The following is a 14,496-nucleotide window of genomic DNA, read 5'->3' on the forward strand; positions in this document are numbered from 1 at the left end:
TGTTTTAACGCTACGAAAAAATCGCCAGATTTTGCGCAACTTTCGGAATGGCTACAAAAAATTCGTGTTTTTTCACGCAAATCGTATTGGTAACGAAAAAGTCGCAACAATTTCCGAAAAGTCGTAAAGGCGCCGAAAAAATCGCAAAAAATACAAAAAAGTCGCAAAATGTTCGTTTTCCAATCGGAATTTTTCCGATTCGGATTCGTGGGTTAGTAAATGTGCCCCTTTGTCTTTATACCAGGCTACTGAACCAATGATTGGCTATAGGAGGAGCAGTAGCCTTAGGGATTTACTTGTTAAAACCGACTTTAAAGGATTTTCCAACTCCCACTGACTGACTGGTATCTGCACAAAGAAAACTGGGGTGCTAGAAATGGACATACAGAGTAACATATAAAGCAATTAATAACCGATACAGGAGGGGAAGGGAGCCCTGCCCAAAAGAGCTTACACTCTACAAGGAGTAACATATAAAGCAATCAGTAACCGATACAGGAGGGGAAGGGAGCCCTGCCCAAAAGAGCTTACAATCTACAAGGAGTAACATATAAAGCAACCAATAACCGATACAGGAGGGGAAGGGAGCCCTGCCCAAAAGAGCTTACACTCTACAAGGAGTAACATATAAAGCAATTAATAACCGATACAGGAGGGGAAGAGAGCCCTGCCCAAAAGAGCTTACACTCTACAAGGAGTAACATATAAAGCAACCAATAACCGATACAGGAGGGGAAGGGAGCCCTGCCCAAAAGAGCTTACACTCTACAAGGAGTAACATATAAAGCAATCAATAACCGATACAGGAGGGGAAGAGAGCCCTGCCCAAAAGAGCTTACACTCTACAAGGAGTAACATATAAAGCAACCAATAACCGATACAGGAGGGGAAGAGAGCCCTGCCCAAAAGAGCTTACACTCTACAAGGAGTAACATATAAAGCAACCAATAACCGATACAGGAGGGGAAGGGAGCCCTGCCCAAAAGAGCTTACACTCTACAAGGAGTAACATATAAAGCAATCAATAACCGATACAGGAGGGGAAGAGAGCCCTGCCCAAAAGAGCTTACACTCTACAAGGAGTAACATATAAAGCAACCAATAACCGATACAAGAGGGGAAGAGAGCCCTGCCCAAAAGAGCTTACACTCTACAAGGAGTAACATATAAAGCAATCAGTAACCGATACAAGAGGGGAAGAGAGCCCTGCCCAAAAGAGCTTACACTCTACAAGGAGTAACATATAAAGCAATCAATAACCGATACAAGAGGGGAAGGGAGCCCTGCCCAAAAGAGCTTACACTCTACAAGGAGTAATATACAAAGCAATCAGTAACCGATACAAGAGGGGAAGGGAGCCCTGCCCAAAAGAGCTTACACTCTACAAGGAGTAACATATAAAGCAATCAGTAACCGATACAAGAGGGGAAGGGAGCCCTGCCCAAAAGAGCTTACACTCTACAAGGAGTAATATACAAAGCAATCAGTAACCGATACAGGAGGGGAAGGGAGCCCTGCCCAAAAGAGCTTACACTCTACAAGGAGTAATATACAAAGCAATCAGTAACCGATACAGGAGGGGAAGAGAGCCCTGCCCAAAAGAGCTTACACTCTACAAGGAGTAACATATAAAGCAACCAGTAACCGATACAAGAGGGGAAGAGAGCCCTGCCCAAAAGAGCTTACACTCTACAAGGAGTAACATATAAAGCAACCAGTAACCGATACAAGAGGGGAAGGGAGCCCTGCCCAAAAGAGCTTACACTCTACAAGGAGTAACATATAAAGCAATCAGTAACCGATACAGGAGGGGAAGGGAGCCCTGCCCAAAAGAGCTTACACTCTACAGGGAGTAACATATAAAGCAATCAGTAACCGATACAAGAGGGGAAGAGAGCCCTGCCCAAAAGAGCTTACACTCTACAGGGAGTAACATATAAAGCAATCAATAACCGATACAAGAGGGGAAGAGAGCCCTGCCCAAAAGAGCTTACACTCTACAAGGAGTAACATATAAAGCAATCAGTAACCGATACAGGAGGGGAAGAGAGCCCTGCCCAAAAGAGCTTACACTCTACAAGGAGTAACATATAAAGCAATCAGTAACCGATACAGGAGGGGAAGAGAGCCCTGCCCAAAAGAGCTTACACTCTACAAGGAGTAACATATAAAGCAATCAGTAACCGATACAGGAGGGGAAGAGAGCCCTGCCCAAAAGAGCTTACAATTTACAAGGAGAAAGGGTTGAGACACAAGATGTGGGAATGGGCAGAGTTGGGAGGGGTGGGGCAGGGGGTATGCAGGGGGTATTTAGCGGCACACTGAGGGTATGTTACACTAGATTAGGGGAAGCTTCTCTGAATAAATGCGTTTTTAGAGATCTCTTGAAGGCAGAGAGATTGGGAGAAAGTCTGACAGTTTGTGGGAGCGAATTCCAGAGATGTATATATTTGTTTCAAGATAGTAGTAACTGTTAATGTTTACTTCTGAAAGGCTGTACCTTGTTCGATACATTCATGTGATGATTTTGTTATTTGTTGCTTGTTCTATACTTTATTTTTAACTCTGTGCTGTATATATTATATACAGTATGTATGTTCTGCTCCCAATGGGGTAACATGCAGTAAATCCTGGGGGTAAGTGTATATGGGCTGGCAGCATGTATGGGTGGGGAGAATGCAATAAATGGTGACTGTGTGTATATGGGGGCACATTCCTATAAATATTACATTTTCCCAAAGCTGAACTTTCCCTTTCTGTACAGGCTGACCCACTGGACAATGGCAGTGCTGGCGCTGGGGACCCGGAAGCACCAAAGAACCAAGGGTGCCGCTCATTACGGCTGAGATTTCAGCAGGTGGGTAGAACCGCAGGGCCATGGGAATGCCGGGTTATTACTGAGGGGCAATGAGGCATCAGTGGAATGTGGCCTTCCAGTCATTTCTCAACATTGGCGTTGGCGTTATACCATCTGCATTACAGGCCTGTACCCACAGGAGCTGGCACTGCCAATGTGCACATTTTGATGCATCCGTTGCAGTTGCCAAAGGTGCACAACCTCTTCCTGACTGAAATTATGGAAAAATAAAGTTGCAGTCAATTTGAAAACTGGAATTGGAATAGTGATTGCAGCTGCCATTGGGAGTTCCCATTGGATTAGAGTTTGGAAAAGGAATCGAACGAGAGAATAATTCAAGTACAACTCCAACTCTCACAACTACCCCTGGTACAAATGCACTATTCACACTGCCCAATGTGCTTAAAACCATTAGGAAATGATCCCAGTAGTACTGAATGTTAGGGATACGCTGCTCATATGCCCCAGAGCAGCAAGGCGTGCCCCCATGGAACCATAGTTGCCCACCAGTGTAGCATTATGTTACATAATAAGCTTAATCACATTGGTACAACTGGCATCGGACTCCTGTGCCCCCTGGCAAGGTACAGAGGGAGTACAATAACTCTTGCACTGTAGGACTGGCACTTCTCAGAATTTTGGCCAAGATCAAATGTATTATCAACATTAGCTCCCCTGGCCAAATGACCAAGCTGCCCCTGGCCCCACTGTGGGTGCACAAAATGGAACCTTTGGGTTCAAGACTGGTGCCCTTTGGTTTAAATGCCATATGGCTGTAGGTATGAAGACCAAGGGACTGCCTAATTCTGAAGCTTTTGGGTAGGGGAGTCCCGAAGACCTGAGACTGAAACCTGAGCCATCCGGTTAGTACGAAATGCGTGGGAACAACTAACCACGAGGATTTCTACAGGAATGAATACGAAGTAGCCAAGCGATTAAGGGAATAATACACTATAATAGCAGGGGTACAGTAGCCCTTTAGGGTGTCCGGCACACGTTTCAGTGATAGAGGGTTATACAGAATGTCAGTCATTCACATCCACAGCCTGGGCCCAGTAAGGGGTGACAGCAAACCACTAACTGCCAGTACTGCTTACTCTGCCTTTATAAAGTGTCATATAGATCTATACTCACTGGACAGCCCACTGCTGCCAGTACGGCTTCCCAAACCTGGTCTTCACTTTTCCCTTTATCAGTGCTGATTCGTACGTGACCCCCACATTGTTTGCTGAAACCCCCCCTAATTCTGCTTGTGCCGTTACTCACCGGCTCTTCTCTTGTTTCAGGAAATCTCCCGGCACAACCTCTGTATTCTACTCGTTGGAATAGTGATTGGAATAGTGATTGGAGTTCCCATTGGAATAGTGACTGGAAAAGGAATCAAAAGAGAGAATTATAAAAGTACAACTCCAACTCTCACAACTACCCCTGGTAAGTATGAGCTGCAGGCACCTACCCCGGGTCTCCTGATTATGTACAGTAGGGGGGCATATAAGGAGTCACTCACACAAACACACATATGGAGATTTGCTAAATCTGGGAAACCATGGGAGACAAATATCCCCAGAATTCTTTCCTGCTGGCAATAAAATGGATCACCGGTGGGAAAACATATGCAGTACTCGGTTATCCCACCCCTGATTCACTTTATGGCCAGTGGGAAAGAATTCTGGGGAGATTTGTCTGCAGTAGCCTGGATTTAAGCATAGGCGACATATCTCCTGTGTGCCATCACCCTAGTCTAATGCCATAGTCCCTCTGATAATGCTGGGAACATGTCTGCAAAAAAAAGAAAAAAATGTACTAACATAACTAGTACCGTAAATGAGGTTTTACTACTTAAAGGCAATGTGTCCTCCCTAATGAACACCAACTGTCTGTTGCGCTTCTTTCCCCGATGATCCTGCAGCCCGGCAGGTTCTGTTCTTCTGCTCTCTCTGTATATTCTACCCGGCAACTTCCCTGGCTGCACCTTTATCTTCTGCTCGTGCCAAATGGCTCGGGGTTTGGGTCTCTCCTCCTCACTCTCTAACCAGCCCCTTATTCAGCAGAGCTCCCTATGCTGGGAGGAAAGGGTTAACAATCCCTGTACAACTGAGTTACTACTCCCATCCCTCTCGCTGCTGCCTTGACCTGTTACAGTCTCTCAGCTCAGATCTCCTCCCATTGTATCACCCCCCCCCCCCCCTATTCCACTCCCTCTTGAATATTTAGGGGACTTCAGTATCTCCTCTGAGTCCATCAATGTGCCTACTAACTCTTTCCCTTTCATCTCCACTGCCTACCAGTGATTATATTTTCAGTAGTAAAGTGACTGTTATGGTTAAAGTAACTAAGAGGGCTCCATGTTGGCTCCTGCAATAATCTGATTCCCTTTCCCACTGTGCTAATTTCTGGTCACATCACAGCAGTGCAGCAAAGTAACTCCCTTACGCCTCTGGTATCACTGGCTCCTTCTGAAAGCTTAGATTAAATCACACTTTACTGCTGCGCTGCAAGTTGGAGTGATATCCCCCCCCCTCACCCCCAGCAGCCGATCAGCAGAACAATGGGAAGGGAGCAAGATAGCAGCTCCCAGTAGGTATCAGAATAGCACTCAATAGTAAGAAATCCATGTCTGGCTTGGGACTCCTCCAGTTACATGGGAGTAGGAGAAACAATAGGTTAGCTGAAAGCAGTTCTAATGTGTAGCGCTGGCTGAAAGCTCAGACTCAGGCACACTTTACTGCTGCGCTGCAAGTTGGAGTGATATCCCCCCCCCTCACCCCCAGCAGCCGATCAGCAGAACAATGGGAAGGGAGCAAGATAGCAGCTCCCAGTAGGTATCAGAATAGCACTCAATAGTAAGAAATCCAAGTCCGGCTTGGGACTCCTCCAGTTACATGGGAGTAGGAGAAACAATAGGTTAGCTGAAAGCAGTTCTAATGGGTAGCGCTGGGTGAAAGCTCAGACTCAGGCACACTTTACTGCTGCGCTGCAAGTTGGAGTGATATCCCCCCCTCCCCCCCAGCAGCCGATCAGCAGAACAATGGGAAGGGAACAAGATAGCAGCTCCCAGTAGGTATCAGAATAGCACTCAATAGTAAGAAATCCAAGTCCGGCTTGGGACTCCTCCAGTTACATGGGAGTAGGAGAAACAATAGGTTAGCTGAAAGCAGTTCTAATGGGTAGCGCTGGCTAAAAGCTCAGACTCAGGCACAATGCACGGAGATGGCGCCTACACACCAATATTACAGCTACAAATACATTTGTTGGTTGAAGAATAAAAGGTTAAATGGCAGAGGGAATTATTTGCTGTGTAACAGTGTCATTTAGAGATAAAGAATGCCCCATAAAATTCATGACAGAATCCCTTTAAGATATTTCATGGTTTATCGGTGAAGAACAATGTGGCAAAAAAGTAACCAATCCCATCCCCACACTGACAGGAGGGTCACATGACGGTACCACATTACCTGAATGGCTGCTATGTGCCCTGATATCTAAACTTTAATTCATGTAATCTGTAGGACCGTGCCCTCCTGCCTGCCCGGACAAGTGGACCTTATATAATAGAACCTGCTATTTTGCATCTCTCGACACTGGAGACTATAATTCTGCCAAGAGCTTCTGTGATAAAGAAGGAGCGACTCTTCTGCAGCTTAATAACGAGACAATGGTACGGCCTGGTCTGCACTCTCTGTAATACTTATCTATATACTGAAAAAAATTTGAAATACCTTTATATGCAACCTTCTCCGTGCTATTTTGGTTCTGCATAAGAACCTCAACTCCATGCAGAAGCAACGAGGGGTGTCTTAAGCCTGACTAACGCCTAAATCAGAGGTCTGCTGGCGTTTTGGGGTACAGCCCATCCTTTGGGATTTAATATTTAGTCAAGTTCTGAACTAGGATTCAGATATATAGAAACATTGGGGTAACAGTCACCCCGCTATAGTTCCAGGGGTACCCAGGGCACAAATAAGCACCCCAAATCCCCCCCTAACTGGCCTTCAGGCTGAGCCCCCTTACCCCAATGTTTCTATATATCTGTAACCTTGTTATGGGCTAAGGGGGCCCAGCCTGAAGGCCAGTTAGGGGGAGATTTGGGGTGAGTGCTTATTTGTGCCCTGGGTACCCCTGGAACTATAGCAGGGTGACTGTTACCCCAATGTTTCTATATATCTGTAACCTTGTTATGGGCTAAGGGGGCCCAGCCTGAAAGCAAGTTAGGGGGGGATTTGGGGTGAGTGCTTATTTGTGCCCTGGGTACCCCTGGAACTATAGCAGGGTGACTGTTACCCCAATGTTTCTATATATCTGTAACCTTGTTATGGGCTAAGGGGGCCCAGCCTGAAGGCCAGTTAGGGGGGGATTTGGGGTGAGTGCTTATTTGTGCCCTGGGTACCCCTGGAACTATAGCAGGGTGACTGTTACCCCAATGTTTCTATATATCTGTAACCTTGTTATGGGCTAAGGGGGCCCAGCCTGAAGGCCAGTTAGGGGGGGATTTGGGGTGAGTGCTTATTTGTGCCCTGGGTACCCCTGGAACTATAGCAGGGTGACTGTTACCCCAATGTTTTTATATATCTGTAACCTTGTTAACAGTCACCCCGCTATAGTTCCAGCCCCCAGGAGTGGGGTGACAATGGTATGTTTGCCCCTCTGGTTATACTGACACTTATCTCCTTACAGGAGGTCATTAAATACTTAAGAATGGAGAAAACTGATCTCTGGATCGGCCTACAGAGAAACTCAGAAGGAAAGTGGCAGTGGGAGAATGGGACCTTGTTGGCAGGGGACATGTAAGGAAATTTCCTATATGTGTGTGTGTGTGTGTGTATATATTTATATACATTAGAAAAAGAAGCGGCACTCAGATAATTGCAAAAAAGTGTTTTGTTTTTTTCTAATATATCTATGATAAAGGGATGATACGGCATCCTGAGATTGCTGAGCACCGGAATATGCGCTATAGGAGGAGTGTGGTTGCATATTTGGAATAAGGCGTGTGTGTGTGTGTATAATATATATATATTTTAGTGCTTGAGAGAGGGTCAGCACTCACAGGACTTATACAAACAAATTATTTTTATTAAAGAGGAGACTTTTGATACTGACTGAATAAAAATAATTTTGTTTATATAAGTCCTGTGAGTGCTGACCCTCTCTCAAGCACCTTCAACTTTATTTAGACCTGCACCCAGGCAACAGCAACTTATCTAATGTGAGTGCCGGCATTTACTTGGAAGTTTATATATACATATATATATAATGTATATGTGTGTGTGTGTGTGTGTATGTATAACGTTATAAGTAATCAGGTTCTAAGTTTCTTTTCTTGTTGTTCTGCTTTCTCCCCTTCGTTTCTTCTTTTTCTTTTTTCTATTCACACGGTACCTGTTTCTTAGATTCATCTATATTAATCCTCCGTCAGTTAGGTCTAAATACAGTGATTAATCTGACCCCCACATGTGTTTCATGGTCACTGAGACTTATTTGTTTTACAGAATTCTATATACAGGTATAGAACCCGTTATCCAGAATGCTCGGGACCAAGGGTATTCCAGATAAGGGGTCTTAAGTCTACTAAGAAATAAATAAAACATTAATTAAACCCAATAGGGCTGTTCTGCCCTCAATAAGGGGTAATTATATCTTAGTTGGGATCAAGTACAGGTACTGTTTTATTATTACAGAGAAAAGGGAATAATTTAACCGTTAAATAAACCCAATAGGGCTGTTCTGCCCCAATAAGGGGTAATTATATCTTAGTTGGGATCAAGTACAGGTACTGTTTTATTATTACAGAGAAAAGGGAATCATTTAACCATTAAATAAACCCAATAGGGCTGTTCTGTCCCAATAAGGGGTAATTATATCTTAGTTGGGATCAAGTACAGGTACTGTTTTATTATTACAGAGAAAAGGGAATCATTTAACCATGAAATAAACCCAATAGGGCTGTTCTGCCCCAATAAGGGGTAATTATATCTTAGTTGGGATCAAGTACAGGTACTGTTTTATTATTACAGAGAAAAGGGAATCATTTAACCATGAAATAAACCCAATAGGGCTGTTCTGCCCCAATAAGGGGTAATTATATCTTAGTTGGGATCAAGTACAGGTACTGTTTTATTATTACAGAGAAAAGGGAATCATTTAACCATGAAATAAACCCAATAGGATTGTTCTGCCCCCAATAAGGGGTAATTATATCTTAGTTGGGATCAAGTACAGGTACTGTTTTATTATTACAGAGAAAAGGGAATCATTTAATCATTAAATAAACCCAATAGGGCTGTTCTGCCCCCAATAAGGGGTAATTATATCTTAGTTGGGATCAAGTACAGGTACTGTTTTATTATTACAGAGAAAAGGGAATCAAATCCGTTTTAAAATTCTAAATTATTTGAATAAAATAGTCTATGGGAGATGGGCTTTCCGTAATTCGGAGCTTTCTGGAAAACAGGTTTCCGGATAAGGGATCACATACCTTTACTTACCCGCTAGAATTACCGGTACTTTATTTACTTTGACATGATTGACATATATGCTGGTTGGTCAATTAGATTTTCAATGGATCACCAGGAGAATGTTCCCTGCTTGAGATGCTTAACGCCAATATCTAATTAACATGTCTCTGAACCCAATTACTTAATGCTAAAAGCTCGTTGGTTCTATAGAAGTCAATGTTCTGGGCACAGTCCGGCCATATTTTCAAAGTTTTATTTTTTGAGTTTGTAAACGTGAAGCGAGCACTCACTATGGAAGTTTATTCGATTTAGATAGACAAACTCGAAAATTGATAGATAAGCCCTTAACAGTCATAATTGTAGGATTGTGTCCAATTAAAAATTGACAAAGACTTCAATATATGAACACAAGGAACAACCTTGGGAAGTAATTTACCCCAAACTATGGCAAAATGGTTGTGTTGCAAAACTGATATTTTTTCATTCTGGAATTCGTTTATGAAAATCTTATAGGAATTTCTGCGACATCTCAGTTCACAGCATGCCGCTGGTACTTTGGCTATGAGCAAACTTAGGGTGCTGTTCCTGCTGAATTGTGCTTAGTACAGGGGAATCCCTATGTGCCATAGTTTTATGGTATCTCTCTGTACAGGCTATGAGCAAACTTAGGGGGGCTGTTCCTGCTGAATTGTGCTTAGTACAGGGGAATCCCTATGTGCCATAGTTTTATGGTATCTCTCTGTACAGGCTATGAGCAAACTTAGGGGGGCTGTTCCTGCTGAATTGTGCTTAGTACAGGGGAATCCCTATGTGCCATAGTTTTATGGTATCTCTCTGTACAGGCTATGGGCAAACTTAGGGTGCTGTTCCTGCTGAATTGTGCTTAGTACAGGGGAATCCCTATGTGCCATAGTTTTATGGTATCTCTCTGTACAGGCTATGAGCAAACTTAGGGTGCTGTTCCTGCTGAATTGTGCTTAGTACAGGGGAATCCCTATGTGCCATAGGTTTATGGTATCTCTCTGTACAGGCTATGAGCAAACTTAGGGTGCTGTTCCTGCTGAATTGTGCTTAGTACAGGGGAATCCCTATGTGCCATAGTTTTATGGTATCTCTCTGTACAGGCTATGGGCAAACTTAGGGTGCTGTTCCTGCTGAATTGTGCTTAGTACAGGGGAATCCCTATGTGCCATAGTTTTATGGTATCTCTCTGTACAGGCTATGGGCAAACTTAGGGTGCTGTTCCTGCTGAATTGTGCTTAGTACAGGGGAATCCCTATGTGCCATAGTTTTATGGTATCTCTCTGTACAGGCTATGAGCAAACTTAGGGTGCTGTTCCTGCTGAATTGTGCTTAGTACAGGGGAATCCCTATGTGCCATAGGTTTATGGTATCTCTCTGTACAGGCTATGGGCAAACTTAGGGGGCTGTTCCTGCTGAATTGTGCTTAGTACAGGGGAATCCCTATGTGCCATAGTTTTATGGTATCTCTCTGTACAGGCTATGGGCAAACTTAGGGTGCTGTTCCTGCTGAATTGTGCTTAGTACAGGGGAATCCCTATGTGCCATAGTTTTATGGTATCTCTCTGTACAGGCTATGAGCAAACTTAGGGTGCTGTTCCTGCTGAATTGTGCTTAGTACAGGGGAATCCCTATGTGCCATAGGTTTATGGTATCTCTCTGTACAGGCTATGAGCAAACTTAGGGTGCTGTTCCTGCTGAATTGTGCTTAGTACAGGGGAATCCCTATGTGCCATAGGTTTATGGTATCTCTCTGTACAGGCTATGAGCAAACTTAGGGTGCTGTTCCTGCTGAATTGTGCTTAGTACAGGGGAATCCCTATGTGCCATAGGTTTATGGTATCTCTCTGTACAGGCTATGAGCAAACTTAGGGGGCTGTTCCTGCTGAATTGTGCTTAGTACAGGGGAATCCCTATGTGCCATAGGTTTATGGTATCTCTCTGTACAGGCTATGAGCAAACTTAGGGGGCTGTTCCTGCTGAATTGTGCTTAGTACAGGGGAATCCCTATGTGCCATAGTTTTATGGTATCTCTCTGTACAGGCTATGAGTAAACGTAGGGGGCTGTTCCTGCTGAATTGTGCACTTTTTTTTTTTTGTTTTTATTTGTATTTTGTATATAACAATCGGATTCCACATATGCAGGATATTATCTTTTACAGAAATCAAGACATGTTATTATGCATGGGTGTTTAGTGCTCTTATGATTTAAGACAGTTATGTTGGTAAACTTGTTGTAGGTATGCAGATATATGGATGGTGGGTAGTTGGCTGTTTCACGCTTAGGTGAGACGAGTTACCGAAGATAAGATATAGTGGGAGGTCCGATTGCCAAATAAAACAAACAAAATATGATATAAAGCTTCAGGTAAAATCAACATGAACTACAGGTGTCGGACCCCTTACCCGGAAACCCATTATCCAGAAAGCTCCGAATTACGGAAAGCCTGTCTCCCATAGACTCCATTTTAATCAAATAATTCAGAATTTTAAAACTGATTTTCTTTTTCTATGTAGAAATAAAACAGTACCTGTACTTGATCCCAACTAAGATATAATTACCCCTTATTGGGGGCAGAACAGCCCTATTGGGTTTATTTAATGGTTAAATGATTCCCTTTTCTCTGTAATAATAAAACAGTACCTGTACTTGATCCCAACTAAGATATAATTACCCCTTATTGGGGGCAGAACAGCCCTATTGGGTTTATTTAATGGTTAAATGATTCCCTTTTCTCTGTAATAATAAAACAGTACCTGTACTTGATCCCAACTAAGATATAATTACCCCTTATTGGGGGCAGAACAGCCCTATTGGGTTTATTTAATGGTTAAATGATTCCCTTTTCTCTGTAATAATAAAACAGTACCTGTACTTGATCCCAACTAAGATATAATTACCCCTTATTGGGGGCAGAACAGCCCTATTGGGTTTATTTAATGGTTAAATGATCCCCTTTTCTCTGTAATAATAAAACAGTACCTGTACTTGATCCCAACTAAGATATAATTACCCCTTATTGGGGGCAGAACAGCCCTATTGGGTTTATTTAATGGTTAAATGATTCCCTTTTCTCTGTAATAATAAAACAGTACCTGTACTTGATCCCAACTAAGATATAATTACCCCTTATTGGATTCAAAACAATCCTATTGGGTTTAATTAATGTTTTATTGATTTTTTAGTGGACTTAAGGTATGGAGATCCAAATTACAGAAAGACCCCTTATCCGGAATACCCTTGGTCCCCAGCATTCTGGATAACGGGTCCTATACCTGTATATACATTTCAGTTTACCGGTTCTGGGGAGGGTTATTTGGGGTACCTGTTTCCTTTATGTTGTGGATCCTGGGAGGCAGCGATGGCTCATCTTGGAGTCGTCATGGCATTTAGTAGAGGATTAGTGCCTCTGAGACTCTCGTGGTCGTACCATATGGTATTCTTGAATGTGTCAACTGTCAGCTGCCTAACGTCTGGGGGGAGGTTCAGGATGTAGGTTGTCCATGTGTCGATTGTTTTATTGGTTGATGCCTCGAGCCAATCCATGTGAAAGAGAAAATGTAATTTGCTTTTAACGAGATTTATGGATGGTGGTGTGACTGATCCATAGGGGTTGGATAATTGGGCATTGCCAGATGCAGTGGAATAGTGAGCCTTCATCTTTTTTGCATCATAGGTATTTGGGATTTTCCAGTTGTCCCATTTTGAATCTCTGTGATGGGGTGAGGTAAGATTGGTGTAATAGCTGTAGGGTCATAATCTGATATTGGCTGGAGGGAGTTAATCTCATGGCATGTAGGTGGAGTTTTAGGATGTGCTGTTCATCAGCGTTCGGAATGGTATCTGTCCATTTCCTTAAAGATGTATCTTTGTGTATGTCATTTGGGTTTAGTCTGATGAGTCTGTGGATGGATGCTGTGGAGTGGTGGGAGAGATTTTTGGTGGTTTTGTGTTTGTGCCTAATTGTACGCCAGGCTTTATAGGTATAAATGAATAGTGGGTTGTTATTTTGGTTGGTTGTTAGTTCATTTGGTGAAAGATGAAGGAGAAAGTTGAGGTTTGTTGCTTCCATGAGGGTATGTTCTAGTTCTAGGTTGCTATATGTGTTGGTGTTGTAAATCCAGTCTCCAACATGGCGTAGGAGGGCTGCCACATTATAATTGTGTAAATTTGGGAAATTGATGCCCCCATTGGTTTTCGTTTGTTGGAGTTTGTACATGGCAATTCTGGGTCTTTTGTTTGTCCATAGAAATTCTCGGAATATCTTATTTGCTAGTTTGAGGTCTTTTTGTTTGTGGTAATAGGGCAGCATCTGGATTTTATACAGTAGTATGGGGAAATATATCATTTTTATGAGAGATGCTCTACCTAGGAAGGTTAGGCTCACTGTTTTCCATTTGTTTAGTTCATGTTGGAGATCTAAGATGGTTTGGGTGATATTCAGTTTGTATGTATCAGCATGGTGGTCTGTGAATTTGATTCCCAGGTATGTAATATGATGTTGTGCCTTAGCTTTATGGCTTCTGATTTGTCATAGTTAATTTTTAGGCCTGTTAAAGTTGTGTATCTATTGATTAGTCTCAAGGATTGTTGGGATGTCTTGTTTGGGGTTGCCTATGAATAATAAAATGTCATCTGCAAAAGCTACAATTTTATGGCATGAGTATTTTGTTGTGAATCCCTGGAATAGTGGGTTTTGTCTGAGGTGTCTAAGTAGGGATTGAGCACCTTTTTATGGCTAATAAGTGTGAACTGTTCATAAATATAATACTGATTTCCTTTTTTACCCACTGTTCCTATCAGTAAGGAAGACAACAATGAAAATCACGGCTGTGCCTCCTACGATGGAGAAATCCGAGCGCTGGACTGTTCTACTAGTCGTGTCTGGATTTGTATGAAAAAGAACTAATATTCCCACAAACTTGCTGTGAAACCAGAAGCCTCGGAACATCCGGAACCCAGTCACGGAATATTATAACTTTCTATGAAATCTGTTACTAGATGGTGGAACAGGGTTGCTGGGAGTTGGTTCCATTCGGCCACAAGAGCATTAGTGAGGTGCTGGGGTGCACTGCGGTACCCCCAACATTTGGAAAGCATAAAGAGGGACCGAAAAAAAAATTGTTTTTGCAACCGCGCCCCCTAAATACCACTCCCATTTG

The 14,496-nt window shown here is 42.9% G+C and overlaps 1 protein-coding gene across 2 annotated transcripts in view; it reads left to right on the forward strand.

The window, feature by feature from the left end:
• Positions 1–14,268, forward strand: part of LOC116411115 (killer cell lectin-like receptor subfamily G member 1) — a 35,897-nt gene extending 21,629 nt beyond the window's left edge. For both annotated transcript variants that reach the window (XM_031903108.1, XM_031903107.1), the window contains exons 2-6: positions 2,765–2,857; positions 4,144–4,288; positions 6,367–6,515; positions 7,532–7,641; positions 14,138–14,268. In XM_031903108.1, coding sequence (XP_031758968.1) covers positions 2,765–2,857; positions 4,144–4,288; positions 6,367–6,515; positions 7,532–7,641; positions 14,138–14,243 — 603 coding nt within the window. In that variant the 3' untranslated portion in view covers positions 14,244–14,268. The remainder of the gene's footprint in view (positions 1–2,764; positions 2,858–4,143; positions 4,289–6,366; positions 6,516–7,531; positions 7,642–14,137) is intronic.
• The last annotated feature ends 228 nt before the right edge of the window (positions 14,269–14,496 follow it).

Source organism: Xenopus tropicalis, chromosome 5, assembly GCF_000004195.4.
Source record: "Xenopus tropicalis strain Nigerian chromosome 5, UCB_Xtro_10.0, whole genome shotgun sequence".
NCBI classification, from domain to species: domain Eukaryota; kingdom Metazoa; phylum Chordata; class Amphibia; order Anura; family Pipidae; genus Xenopus; species Xenopus tropicalis.